The sequence below is a fragment of the Setaria viridis genome, chromosome 1 (assembly GCF_005286985.2).
Source record: "Setaria viridis chromosome 1, Setaria_viridis_v4.0, whole genome shotgun sequence".
In the NCBI taxonomy this organism is placed as follows: Eukaryota; Viridiplantae; Streptophyta; class Magnoliopsida; order Poales; family Poaceae; genus Setaria; species Setaria viridis.
Window position 1 is genome coordinate 34,249,570 of NC_048263.2, and position 15,159 is coordinate 34,264,728.

The 15,159-nt window shown below is 44.3% G+C and overlaps 1 protein-coding gene across 2 annotated transcripts; it reads right to left on the reverse strand.

Annotated features, from left to right (window-relative positions):
* Window positions 1-8,198: 8,198 nt before the first annotated feature.
* LOC117841391 (probable protein phosphatase 2C 25) lies at window positions 8,199-11,123 on the reverse strand. 2 transcript variants are annotated; one of them, XM_034721748.2, is made up of 5 exons: window positions 10,926-11,123; window positions 10,352-10,771; window positions 9,245-9,609; window positions 8,813-9,049; window positions 8,199-8,675 (listed from the first exon to the last, which is right to left on the reverse strand). In XM_034721748.2, exons 2-5 carry the CDS (start codon window positions 10,662-10,664, stop codon window positions 8,424-8,426), a joined length of 1,167 nt encoding a protein of 388 aa, XP_034577639.1. In that variant the 5' UTR covers window positions 10,665-10,771; window positions 10,926-11,123; the 3' UTR covers window positions 8,199-8,423. The 2 variants fall into 2 exon arrangements, with proteins under 2 accessions (XP_034577639.1, XP_072150672.1); XM_072294571.1 differs by lacking the exons at window positions 10,352-10,771; window positions 10,926-11,123 and adding an exon at window positions 9,736-10,043.
* Between the last annotated feature and the right edge of the window lie 4,036 nt (window positions 11,124-15,159).

Sequence of the window (15,159 nt, forward strand, 5' to 3'; positions counted from 1 at the left end):
TTTCACTACTACCATGTATGCCATAGAGTGTTTATAGGAAAGCACATTTGCTTAGAGAGTTCAAATTGCATATCTAGGTAACTTGGCAACCGTATAGTAGGGATGAGGTTGAAGAGATGGAACTTATTCCCATGTGCAAGATGGATGAAGAATACTGGTGTAATGTTTGCCCCCTAATTTGCTTCTATATTATCGAGTACCATCTTCCAAATAGGGTGATGCGGCAATTTGGAAAACTTCAAACTTGCCCTCCAGAGTATAACAACATAGGCTAAGACCTGCACCGGTACGTATTTTTTTCCGGTAAATACCCTTGAAATTGATTAATTTGTAACCATGTAACCTTGTTGGTTTACTAAATAAATGTAGAATCGATCGTCGCAAGCAAAGGGGTGCCAAGAATTGGGAGGAGGCGCACATTCACGCAACCAATGCATGGAAATTACGAGCAAACAACAGGGATTATGGCGGGGTTGTACACCGTGATGTGCCGTTCAATCAATATTTGGACCGGCTAAAACAAAACACACGCCTGAAGCTCAAGGTTGCAATGGACAATGCCAACATTGAGGACCTACCTTCGGATCCATAAGATGTTTTCCCGGAGTACGATGAAGTTACAAGAAGTGGTAGGCAGCCAGAGCGTGGTCCTTTCGAGGATTACATTGTAAGTTCATATGCAATGGATCTTTGGTTCAATTATTTTATTTTATTAATGATATAATTCAAATTTGTTCTTACAGAACCAACAACTATGAGGCTGGACAAGTTTTGAGTGTTCCAATAGGATCTACAGAGGAGGCTAGTGTGTTGAGGGGGTCCTTACAGGTTCATTTTTTTTGCCTTGTCACTTGTGTGTCTATGGGAAGGTGGTTGTGTCTGAGCAAATGTTTTGTGTGGTTGTGTCTTGAGCAAATGTTTTGTTTTTTTTATGTGTGTAGAGGCTTAAAAGGGGATCTAGGAAAATGGCTTTCAAGATGAATTGCTTGGCGGCACCGGCACCTGCCATTGATGAGGTTGGACCTTCAGCATCTATGCATCGTGTGTCCTCAAGCATGGCAAGGAGCACAAGTCGGGCAGCATCTAGAGGTGTGAGGGCATACATAGTAATTTTGGATGATATTAACACATTTATCTTGCCAACATTTAAATTTTCCATGGTTGCCAATTTAGGAGGAAGATTGGTTTCCCTCAAGGTGCCCCTGATTCTGAGATTGCCGATGATTCCGATGACACTACAAACTCGGAGCACGATGACCCGATGTACGACCAAGAGGAGGTTGGCCCTTCTCAACTACAAGGCACTCTGACCTTGACACAAGGTAGTCCACCACCTAAGAGGCAGGCACGGGGATGGGATCGCACAGATGTTGGAAGCGTCAACGTCCCCCTCACCAACCCAGGCCATCGTTGTGTGACGAAGAAGCCGTATACTCCGCATCGATCACATTCTAGTGGCTAAACTCATCGTTTGGGCTTATTTATGTAGTAGAATTAAATTTCATGAACTTGATGAACTAAATATGTTTGGACTATTTCATGGACTAAATGTGTTTGGTAGAACTATTACATGGACTAAATGTGTTTGGACTATTTCATAGTTGTACTATGTTAATGTGGTTGTACTTTGTGATGGACTTTGTGTCGATGTGTGCAATGTGAAGTGATGTGTGTATCCATTAAATGAACTATTTCTTGAACTATGTATCTTGTGTGAAATGTGAAGACTGTGGTGTAAAAGTGTAGGAGTGAAGGGATTTGTCGAAGTGAAGTGAAATAGTTAGTCGTGCCAAGCCTCCTGGCGTGACCAATGCGAGGAAAATGAATACCAGGTACATTGGTGGAAGGTTCTTTTGGCACGACTAACAACGGAGTCGCGTCAGGCCTCCTGACACGACCGTGATTAGAGTTGCGCCAGGCCACTTGGCGTGGGCGCAACTCATATGGGAGCCGCGCCAAGTGAAACTACCACTAGTGTTCCCGGTATTCATTTTTGACACAAGATGACGCGCCAGAGGCCTTGGCGCGACTCTTATGTTAGTCGCGCCAAGGCCTTTAGCGCGACAACTTGTGTCGAAAATGAATACCGGTGACACTAGTGGGAGGTTTACTTGGCACATATTCCATATGAGTAATCCCTTAAGAATCTCATTTCCTTCTCTATAAATAGCTCACCACTGTCGGGTTCCACTTCAGTAAGGCGTAATCCTGAATCACAATAAGCCTTCTTGGAACCGAATGGGATATGGAAACTTCATGGACATGTACATGTACAACTTCCAACTGCCTCAGCTCAGTCAGAGTGAATTGCGGCAACTGAATTTTAGAAAGAGTATGTACCGATCCTCTGAAGGCCTCATCCACCCTCTCATTAAATAATGGAGTTGCTTGGCCCACCAAGACTTGGTTCAACTATAGGACTACTTCGCACCACAGGTGTTTTTTTGGGTCATTGGAGTTGGAATGGATTGCACCACAGGTGTTGGTTGCGTCATTGGAGTTGGAATTGATTGCACCACGGGAGTTGGTTCTGTCACCCTTTCATTGATTGATGGTCTTGCTTCATCAACAAATGAGACTTGTTCTTCACCACCATTTACAATGTCATCTTCACCACCACCACCATTTTCAATACACTACTAGAATCCCAACTTTAGTCGAGTGTTGTAAAAACTCCCCGACCATCCATCGGCAAATACATGTATAGCTGATAGTTTTATAATTTCCGATCGTACATCTTCTACCCTTAGCTATTATATAGAATGAGTGACGGTTTTTCATGGCTGTTTGATTGCTCAATTAACACGGTCGGCTGTTACTGAAGTGACCGATAGTCCATGAGTTCCTCTTGGTAACGCAGCAGGGAACCTCCACAAAGTAAGTAGCACCCACATTCTGAGTATAAAACTTGTTTATATTTTTTTTATAATAATCGAGTAGCCTTGCACCTTAGATTCAGAAGCTAGCCTGCATCTAAGCCGCGCATTCTTAATCGTATTGGTTTTATGAGGACGATCTTCTCCAAACCTTGTCCATCAAAGTAAAAGCAGGTCAAACACCGGCGGGTAGTGCCGTACTAGCGATTCCGATCTACATCGCAAGTTCGCCACCAACGTTCAGTGCTCCGCCCAACACGGTCGTGACCAAGTCACCGTCACCATCACCGGCGGCCCTAAGCAACATATGCAGTTCTGTCACCGGCGACAATTTTGACGCGAGGCAGTTGCCGTCGCTGCAAGCAGCACTCTGTGTCGCCGACTTGATAAGCGCGGTGGCCCCAGCAAAGGTGCGTATATCTTCCTGATCTCTATTTACGTATTGTATTCCTCGTTACAAATTGCGCAGGGCTTCCTGCCGTTGCAGCATTTAATTTGCATCTAATTTGCATCCATGGGATCAGATGTACGTGTACTGGGAAAAACCTATTCAATAGTCATTGGTGTTGATCCAACTTCTTCAATTATACGAGAAGGTACTCCTAGATCTCAATCTCTTCTACATTTATGTTACTTGTCTATCTACGTCATTTTTCTAATCCATATGCTTTTCTGCATCCTGAATTCCAGATTACCTTGGTGTCAAAAATAGTCATGTGATAAGCTACAGTGGTATAAAGTATAAACAATGCATCAAGACGTGATACTTCACGAAGAGATGCATGGATTGACTAGTTTCCTCTTACCATTTTTTTTCCTATGTGATCACTTGTATTAGCGTCCTGTAAGTTTTCCTACAGAAGGAGCAACTCTAATCGCTATCAAAGGTTGGACTTCACGAAGATGATTAACTGCAGTTTCTTCTTTATAATTTTTGTTTCCTTTGTGATGACTTGTACGATTGGAGTCCCGTAATTTTTCCTAAAGTAGGAGCAACTTTTTGTAACCATTATCAAAGATTCAAACTTATATATTGAACAAATGCATGTTTCAGATCTACTGTACATTCTTGTTTTCTATATTCCAGAAAACATATATATGAGCAAATGCCAAAAGTTGAATGCGGTTAATATTATTGAGCACCTAATTATCCTTTTCGAATTGTAACTACCCAAATAATAAAAAAGAAATATATCAGAATATTTTATTTATAAAATAAAATACCATGATGGCCGAGAGTACCACAGCAGTAGGCAAATTGAACACATATCCACACGCCTGTGGTACCTCTGCCTACGGAATAGGCGACTGTGGATGCTTAGGCATTTTCCGTTGGCGACTCAAAGGCCGACTAACTGTTAGTGATCGGGCAAATGGCTGACCAAGAGTGGCCGAGGGGAAGTCCCCGACGGTATACCGTCGATACCGTCGGGCTATTAAAATCCCCGAGTGTGTTAATATATATCCGACGGTATAAAAACACTTGGCTAAAGTTTGGATTCTAGTAGTGATATCATCTTCACCACCACTTTATTCTTCTTCAGAGTTCACAGATCTATCATTCTCATCCTCATCATCCTCCAAGTCGGCAACATCAAAATCATTGTTTACTCTACATGTATCAAAGTCACCTTCATCACCACTACCATCTGAACCATGAGAACAATCATCATCACCACCCTCTTCATCATCATCTTCCTCATCAACCTCATTGGCCAGTAACACATCTTCCTAGTTAAGTGTTCGATAGGCTCATCGCTATGTGGAGGCATACACCAAGGACAAACATCAACAACTAACTTGGCACAAGCAACTTGAAAATCTTTCACCAACTCTTTGTAAAATAACCAATCATCATCACATGCAAGAGGCATCAACACATAGTGAGATCTTTTGTCACCGGCATCAAACCTTTCACGAATCTTTAAATCCTCTTCCTCATTTTCAACTTTGAACAAAGAATTAACTCAGCCTATTATATCATCAAATGTTGGAGGACTATCAAATCTTGCTACTTGTTGCCTCATTCTTGCAAACTCTCCATTATCATCAACCGTGCCACCCGAGAAAAAATGAATTAAACGATCCATTTACACACAACCACAAAATTAAATGGATTATATGGACCTTCACCTATTTTCTTACGACTTCTACATTACCAAATATATAAAAAACTATATCTTGAAAGCATTAGTGAAGAATTTTCAAAAAACAATTTACCCACAATTCACACTTCGAAATCCTACTATGCAATAGAAATTACACGATAGGAAGGGGTTACCATCGACCAATTGCACGATACAACATACCTAATCATAGCCGATTCGTACTCAATCCACCTATGCAACTCAAACCATACACAAAACCTAACCACCTCAGTCCAACTAAAACGACAGAATCGAGAAAAACTAATTGGTTAGAGTGAAGGAGTTACCTTCTTGGAGCAATTTCCCTTCATTTCCCCTTCGAATCGAGTGAGAGATGGAGTGGATCTAGAGTGAAGGAGTTGGGGTGGCGCCATGGGAGGGAGAGAGCTCGGGTTAAGGCTGGGAGGGGAAGGGAGGAAGTGAGGAGGAAGAAAGGAGGGGATCGGCGGGCCCAGTCGTTATGCGCTGAGTCGCGCCATGCTGCCTGGCGCAACAGAGCATGTGGGTGCAACTCAGCCATGACAGCTTAGCTGCCAGCACGGCCACCCCATGCGCGCCGTGCTAGCGTGGAGGGCCGGTCGCGCCCCATGCTCTGGCGCGACTCAAATATTAGTCGCGTAAGATATTGTGGCACGACAGAAAGTGTTGCTTCTTGAAATTTTACTTTCACCTATGCTGTTTTAAAAATTTTAGATTGAAAAGGGTTAAATAAAAAAATTCGGTGAAGGAGGTAAGCATGCTCCCGCCGTGCAACCCGTGTATAGTTGCAAATGAAAGCAGCTTTCTGTGAGCCATCTCTGACATTGCAAATGAGAAGAGACTCGAAATCGAGATTAAAAAGGGTTAAATAAAAAAATTCGGTGGAGGAGGAGGTGGGCATCCTCCCGCCGTGCAACTCATGTAAGCAAATGAAAGCTGCTTTCTGTGAGCCATCTCTGATATGGCAAATGGAAAGAGACTCGAAACCGTATTAGGCCCTAAACATACGTGATGATTCATGCCTTTTTTTTTTTGAGAATAGGCATGCTGGAAAACTGAAGCTTAAAGATACGTGTCCTGCGTTTCACATTTTGCATTATATCCGTGCACGTTCCACACAGGGTGAGTGAACTCTCTACTTAATTAGAGCAGGATTTTACTAAGCCGTGACAGTGACTTCTTGAAGCATCCAAAATTTTAACTCCCCTACCATGTGCATTGCCCCTGGTCAAAGATGTCATCTAGGGGCACTGCACGTGTCCGCGCGGGCCCAGTACAGTTGCTGTGGTGGAACATATTGACCTCCGAGAGGCGGCAATGCCATTTTGGCAAATTCATCTGTTACCAGTTGCGCTGAAATGCCTATGGCATCCATATATGGTTGACCCCGGGACAGAGCTGTGTTCAAAGAGCCTGAATGATCGAGCCTTTGCCGTTTCTTTTCGGCCAGTTCAACATCCACGGTTGCCGTCTTGAAGCGTCACGCGTGACATGCAGTACAGTAGTCAGTAGTGTTGCATACTTGCATGGCAGGAAGAAATGGATGCACGCACAGGAGGGCTTCACCTTCTCTCGCGTCTTGGTTTCGTCCTCAGCAGCGAGTATTCGGAGCAGTGCCCTTTCATTGAACGGAACAGACAGGCGCCCTTTGGCTCCGACCCATGCTCACGCAGGCACGAAGTAGGCTGACATTTCGGTGCACCAGTAGTATAGTATACTCCAGCAGCTCCCATATATCTCTCCCGGTTTCCTCCTCATCGGCGAGAGCCGAGAGCATCCGCCTCCGAATAAACAACAACATAAAGCGCCTCACCTCGCCACTACCCGGCGGACACTTGGCGCCGCGGGCGCCACTTTGCACCGCGACGCCGCGAGAGATCTTTGCGGCCCTACCACCGTGGACGAGCTTGTGGTCGTGAGACGCGGGCGGGTCAGTGCCTCAGTGGAGTGTGGAGGGAACTGAAGCGGTGAGCCGGCGACGCCTCCGCAGTCCACGCCGGCTCCAGAAGCCTCCGCCGCACTTGCGAAGACGCTCCAGCTCACGGGTGGCGTCCGGGCGTCGGCAGACCGGGGCAGGCGCGCAGCTGCAGGCCCGCCTGGCGGCCGGGTCCCCGGGGCCCGGGCGCACATGTGGCTGCGAAGGGAGCACACCCTCCGCGGCTCCGCGAGACGTTGCTGTCGCCAACGGCTGTACACGTCCGCTCCGGGTTTGATAATGCCGGCGGATCGCTGGGCATCATCGGTCGCCGCCGTTTGCTGCGGGAGGACGCACGATTGCTCCAGCTTAGGGTGTCTCCACCAATCTGCCGAAGAAGATAGCTGACGTGGAGGAAAGAAGCTCCCTGCACAACTCAGGCAAACAGTACTCGGGAAGCGTGCGTGTGAGAGGGAGGGAAATCGGGAGAAGTGCGAGATAGGCGCGGAGTGAAGCGCCTGCCTCTTGCTTTTTTACTGTGCATCGAATAAACTAATACACCTGCTAGCTTCCTTACGGGGGACCATTTGAACTGATAACTTGACGAGTGTCGTGTCATTTTTCTCGCCAGGATATTTTTTCGGCGTGTCTTTGATTGGCTCCTAGCATGATGATATGTCCCATTCCATACATCTACATGTTTTTATTAAGAATTCCAGGGCATCATAGCCCTGGCCCTTAGCGTTGCGATGGGACGTCTAGAGTTACGTGGGAAAAATATTATGATTAAACTCAATAAATGTTTTGAGAGGGACTCTAAAAAAAATGTTTTCAGAGGTACATACGCTAACCGGTTGTAGGGAACAAATGCGGGGTGATTTGGTTTGCTCGCTACACTGCCGGCTATAGCTTATTGCAGACCGCCGGCCTGCTAGTGGCCCAGCTAATCTCATTGCTCTTATAGGCCGGCCTGCCTAGCGTGACCCGCCCGTACGGATCCCTCCAAAGCGGATCCGCTCGCGTGTATATATAACCGTATAATAGGCAGTGATGTAACGGCCCAGTCCATCCAAATCCCGCCGGGCGCCCGGGCCTGCAGGCGCACAGGTTTTGCCATTGCCAGCTCTGCCAGCAACAGCAACACCCGGCTCCGGCTGGCCGTCAGAACCACGAGTAACTAAAATCAATCACCACATACTCTCTGTTAAAAAATCACCACATACCCAGCAGGCCAGCACTCAGCTAATATATGTTCAGACAACCAATTCCAGGCATTCACAATTGCACAAAACATTTCACATCATCATCAATATTAATTGTACTAAACATCGCATAGCAACATGAGCCTCTTATTTCGAGAAATATCAGGCCTCACAAAAGTGCCATGAAAGTATTTGGAGTACTCGGCAAAAGCAAAACTGAAAACAGCCTGGTGAAGCATAACACTCTTATAGTCAGATGCCACTGGAATACGGCTCATCAAAATTGTGCTGCTGAATTAGCAGGTCAGGATATGGCAGTTACCCCTGAAAACCTCGAGGGTCCAACTGAATCCACAAACCCACGGACTGAGAGTTCTGGCAAGGAAGCATCCCTCTGTTGCAGTAATCCATGATCAATGTAGACGACCACTACTGTAATATCATCGTGGAAGAAGCGGCGCACTCCCTTCTCGACTTTCTTCAGATCATCATATCTCATTTCCCTCTTCTGCGCAGCTTGTTTCAATGCTGTTCTTACTAGTCTCTTTGCAATTCCCTATCAGAATTATGGACATTAGAGTTAGAATCTTTCTATATAGATAAACTAACCACTGCCACTTAGACCTTTGCCCAAAGACCAATGGAAAAAAATATTGATTTATGCACATGCAAGTGAAGGTACCAAACACGTACTCTTCGTGGATTGCTCTGGATAATTTCAACAGCTTGTTGATTTGTCAGGTGCTCCCAAAGACCATCAGATGCAAAAATAATAAATTTATCTTGTGGATGAAGTGCTCTTGTATATATAGATGGCTCTGCTGTAAGAACAGGGCGGCGGAGAGGCTCCGAAAGTCGAAAACGAGTAATGGAGGGATCAAGAGCAAACTCCCGCCTCTTCAAATAAGCATCCCCAATTGTCCTTGAAACCTATATGCAAAAAACAGGAAAGAAGGTCAAGTGGACATCAATAAGTTTGACGTGAACTTCTATTTCTAACAAGCTGAAATATTACCAGTATGTCACTAACAAACACTAAACTGTAAGTTTGATTTACCACCACAAGTACCCTACATCATCTACACCAAAATATGTATTATGTTGCAGTAACAACTGTTCACCAACCTGAATTATACCCTTAATGCGCCAAACACCATGCTTGAGAACAACAATTTGAGAATCATCTGGATGACGGGATATAAGTTCATGCCTCACTTCCTCCATACTTGCATTATGATCTCTTGTGAGTGGCTCAGCAACAATCTTGTTTGATCTACCTAAACGGCCAATTACAGCCCTGGAATCACCTAGATTAGCCACATACAGCGTCCCTCTCCATATGACACCAACGAGACAGCAAGATCCAACTGCAGCAATTAAAGGCTTTATAAAATGTGTTCTCCGCACAAGTGTCAAGAAACCTTCCTCAGTAGCAGCAAATGCACTCCGGACAACATTCTCAGATATTGTTCCATTTTCTTGAGCAAGTCCTACAAGATAGCAGAGCAGAAGATATTATTTTAGCACAATGAAGATAATTGGATCAGTTGTAGTATGTTTGGCATTTTGCAATGATAAGAATTAGGTCACAGTAGCCGCAGCCCACAGGTACTCACTACTCAGTAGCACCTCAACAACTGAAGTCAGTCTGCCAGAATTACACAACATAAAGTTGAGCAACTGAACACAATAAGAATCCACCTAATCTGCTATTTGCAAAGGACCACGAATACTGATAGCTCGTCCAATGATCAGAATCCACTCAGTCACTGGCAAGAGTATTGCGTTGTCCATTTCTGCTCATGAAACAGCAGCATACTTAATAAGAGAAGTAATACAACATGTATTGTGCCGAGAGAAAAAAAAAGCTATCAGCAAAGGTAGCTCCAATTTTTCAAAGATGACAGGGGTTCATACTTGAAAACAAAACTAATAACTCCTCCCCCCCCCCCCCCCCCCCCCCCCCCCCCCCCCAAAAAAAAAAAGGTATTATTATACCATTGGCAAACAAAACTCTAAGAGGGAGCTCTTCACCTTATAAGGGCTCAATGAAAAAATGGTAGCACAAATTGCAACCGACAAGCAAAGAAAAGATTAATAGTAACAGCAAAAATATATCGTCATCAATCAGTCTATCAAAACAGGTGTGAAACCTTGGGAGAAAAATCATCATCATTATTCTACAAGCGAATTGAGTGCTTCATTCACAAGTTGAGGGTGGTGACTACTTACGGATGAGGTGTGCGAAGAGGTGGTCAGATATGAAACGGGCCGCCTCGGCGCCGCCGTGGCCGTCATAGACGCCCACGAAGGTTGCGGCAGCTCCCGTCTCCACCTGGCTGTGGTCCTCCAACGCCTCGTTGGCCTGCGCGACGGCAAACGAGAACTCACCCGCCGCGTGGCGCCCGAGGTCCCGCGACCAGAGCAGGTCGTCGGCGACGCCGCCGCGGCCATTGTCGCTGCCGTCCTCATCCTTCCTCGTACGCGCGTACCTCCGGACCGGGCCCAAGCACGCGGACGCAATCTTCCTCAGCCACGACCACATCCCTCATTTCCCTCCTGCCTCGCCGCTTCCGGAACCCCAGGACCGCACCGAATGGGGGATTCGCCCCTATTCCTAGCGTGTCTCCGAGATCAGTGTACACCTAGAATCTGCAAATTTCACCGTGAACAAGACGAAAATTAAGAGTACTAAGAGCAATTCCACGTCCTTGATTAAAAATTCTGACAAGGAATAATGCAAATTTTTATTCAGAGCACTTCTCCACGAAGCACGAGAATCGCAGATTGAAAAAGAAAAGCTTACCGAAACGCCCGCGTATGAGTGCAATAATCGGAATTCGCCTTATGAAACCAGAGGAATCATCGGTTCACGGAGATTTTGAGTCTGGAGTTCGGATCGCCAGTGAGGTGGGGACGGAGACCGAACAGTTCCTTGGTATGGAAGAAGAAGAGGTGGGCACGAGGACAGGCGGCGGCTCCGCGTGAGTTTTGCAGGGGACTGGATTAGCAGAGCAATTTATAGAGCCATTTCGCAGGGACACCCCTGAGGTTGGGGGTTATTTACGAGCATGGCAACCTGGAGAAAAGTGCAAAAAGTGCTCGAAAAAAAGCAAAAGCGCGCACCTGTGACCGCGACTGGAATCGTTGGCTTCGTCAAGAGAGCGAGAACGTGCACGGATTATTTCAAGCGCGAATACCCGATTTTGGCTTAGAGAGCGAGGCTCCGTTCGGATCACTGCTAACAACTAGCCGGGGAGCTAGTGGTTGGTAAGGATAGAGCAAGAGTATTTTAAAAAATTCTTCTTCAAAATTATGTATGGGAGTTCTTCAAAAAAAATTTCCCCCAAAAACATATCAATCCACAGCAGATCGCTAATAAATAGCCTCCAATATTTTAAAATAGGCCACGTCATCGTATTGGGCTCATCGGAAGGAACACGCGAGCGTGCGGGAATCAGGATTGGGGGAGGAATGCCAACGCTAAAATATACGCGGTGGTAGGCTGTTTTTTAGTGTTGCTAAAAAATTGGGGAAGGTTTGGGTGGACCGTTGAAGTTCATTTTTTCTCTTTTTTCCCTTAAAAAAAGTATTGGGATAAAAAAAAAGTATTGGGATAAGATTAGCAGCCTCTTGGAGTTGCTGAGTACCGGTTGGTTTGGTTGGTTTATTTGGTGGATGTCAACCAATTTTCAGCAGCTAACAACTATCGGTCAATATATTTTACGCACGGCAAGTTGTGTGCAAAAACCTTAAATAATTGGACAGTTTTTCCCGGTAACGTCGTTGATTATGGTCATGAGTGCCATGTTTACAATCTTTGCTACATCTTACGGTCTAAGTTTCTATTTTCTGCAATAAAAAGAACTTCGTCGCACCTTAACCATGGTTTAAAAGTTTGATATATAAAGAGGCGTGATAAAATGTGGTGATGAACAAATATTTCCTAACTTTTTAATTTCTTTTCCTTAGAAGACTAGTGCTTAAGTCAGTCGTTGGCTAAAAATTAAATCATTTAGCCTATCTATGAAACTATGCAATAAAATTATGCACTAAGAATGATAGTTTTATTTTATTAAAAAGCTGACATGGCATTCTTAGTAATAGTACAATGAAACCATACACTGAAACTAGCCTTAGATAGTTCTAGCTATGTATAAGCGTTTAATTACATGTGACCACAGTGGGCCTGCTCCTCCATCGCGACTATAGGTAAACTTTAGCCCCTGTCACATCACAGGTGTTCATAATTTGACACTAATTAGGAGTATTAAACATAGTCTAATTACAAAACTAATTGCACAACCCCTAGGCTAAATCGCGAGACGAATCTATTAAGCCTAATTAGTTCATGATTTGACAATGTGGTGCTACAGTAACCATTCACTAATGATGGATTAATTAGGTTTAATAGATTTGTCTCGCGATTTAGCAGAGGGGTTCTGCTATTAGTTTTGTAATTAGTTCATATTTAGTTTTTCTAATTAGCATTTGAACATTCGATGTGATACAAACGCCCCCCGGATGCCGACGAAAATAAAACGCCGAGGATGTGAACGGTGGCAGATTAAAGAGTACACAAATTAAGCTTTCGCCGTCATTCAGCAGAAACGAAACGCTCGCGACGCTGAGAGCAGTGTACAAAAGACGCTGTAGCAAAAGGCTCCTTTTCCGATCCTCTGAGCTCCAGATCAGGCCATCCATGATGTGAAAAGCGCGAAAAAAAAGTGCGGAAAAGAGCCCACGGAATGAGGTCGGAGAAGCAAGAACCCCGCGAGAGAGGGGAGACCGGACAGCTGCGTGCGTGCGTGGACCCAACACCCAACAACCGTTGGAACACCACCGAAGACTATAGCAAAAACTGCGAATGCAACCATATGGTCCAACAAATTGTGCTGAAAAATATTAAGGATATGTTGCAATCAATGGACAAAGACATATGGTCATTTTCTCTTCTAGAGGTTGACGAACAGCAAAACACGACAAACAATGTACTTAGAGAGATCACCGAGGAATCATGATTGAGGTAGACCCGGAGGACGCATCTTTGCATACATACCTAAACAAGGAACAGAGAGCTGCATACGAAAAAAATTCTAGCCGCAGTTAATAGTGATTCAGGAGGCCTATTCTTTGTCAATGGACTGGGAGGCACAAGATAAACTTTTCTATATAGAGCGCTACTGGCTATAGTCCGTGGACAAGGTAAGATTGCTTTAGTTACAGCAACATCTGATGTAGCAGCTTTAATAATGCCAGGGGGGCAAAACCGCCCAATCTAGATTCAAGATACCACTAAAGATAGATGATAGATCTATTTGTTCATTCACAAAATATACAGACGGCTTCATTAATTATTTGGGATGAAGCATCTATGACTAAGAGACAAACAATTGATGAGGCTTTAGACAAAAGTACGAGGGACATAATGGACAACCCAAATCTTTGTGAAAAAAACAATAGTTTTTGATGGAGATTTTAGACAAATTCTATCTGTTGTGCGAAAGGGAACAAGAGTGCAAATAGTGGATGCATCACTTAGGAGAATGGTATATATGGGAATTATATTTTCTCAGTGGGATTAAGGTTTATACAAATGGCATGTAAGGAATTTTCTCAAAGAAAGAATTTTCTCAAAGAAAAAAGAACACGCAAGGCATGTCACTCTCTATCCTCCTTTTTCTTCCAACACCAGCAATGTCTAGTGGACACATGGCATGATATCACAGGAGGAAACGTGCTGAGGCTTCTGAGAGCTGTAAAACTTACAGATATATCTAAGGGGGTGTTTGTTTGGGGCTGCTAAACTTTAAGACTAAAGTTTAGTCTCTAAATTACCAAACAAGATGAGTAAAAGTTGCTAAAGTTTAGTTCTTAAAGTTTAGTCCTTTAGTCTTAAAGAGGTTGCTAAAAGGGACCTTGGACAAGGTGTACCCCTCATTAATGCCCCTGATGGCAGATGATGATGAAAACTATGTTGCACCGTCAGAAGCATCGTTGTCTCAAGGAAATATAGCTACTACCCAACATGGGGACGAAGATCAAAATATGAATCAATTTCGGGATCAGATAGCTGATGGATTGTTTAATAGATTGTAGCTCCTCTATTTTGTAATAATGAGATTAGTGTATCCAATGAATATTATTCGGCATAAATGAATTTTTTTGGCAAAGCGGGCTAGCAGCGTGGCAAGGCACAGAAGGCAAGTGGTAAGGCAGAGAAAAAGGGCAGAGGCGGGCAGGGCGCGAGTGGCAGGAAGATGGCGGGAGCGCTGGATAGCACAGGCGGAAAAAAGGGCAGGGGTAGATGGGAGGAGGGAAAAAGGGTAGGGGCAGGTAACGATTAGAGGCAGTTTGATCTTTGTTCAACTTATTTAATGTTCTTTAGTCACTAGAATCAAATAGAGGGATTAAACTTTAGTCAGGGATCAAATGAGGGACTAAAGTTTAGTTTAGTCTTAAGAGAACCAAATAGGACCTAACTATTGGAGGTCTCAAGTATGTACTAAAACGTTGACCATTTGAGGTCCTGTCGCAAGCTTTCCTAACACCAGTTGTATAAACATGCATATATACGTAGGAGGCAGCTAACTTACGGCTGGCCATAAAGTAGACCTACCGTACGACCACACCAGTTTTAGAAAGCTAATCAAGGGTCTGTTTGGTTTCACATGCTTATGCATAAGCAACTTAAAATAAGCAAATAAGTTGCTTATGAAACCAATCACTCTTGCTTATGGGGTTGCTTATCATAAGCAAATAAGCAACTCTTGGGTTGCTTATGGTTGCTTATGGGGACTAAAAGATGCACTTTACACCTTTTGCCCTCATTGAATGCCTGGTTGCCCTCCCTCTCTCTCTCAATGATTAGGGGCAAACATGACAATATCCACCTCATTCAATGCTTATAAGCAATGGTATCCAAACAGCTGAACTAAAAATAAGTAACTCCAAATAAGCAACTTTAAGTTGCTTATAATAAGCAACTCAAACCAAACAGGCCCCAAGACTGTTTGCACACTTTCCTATTGTAGTAAATT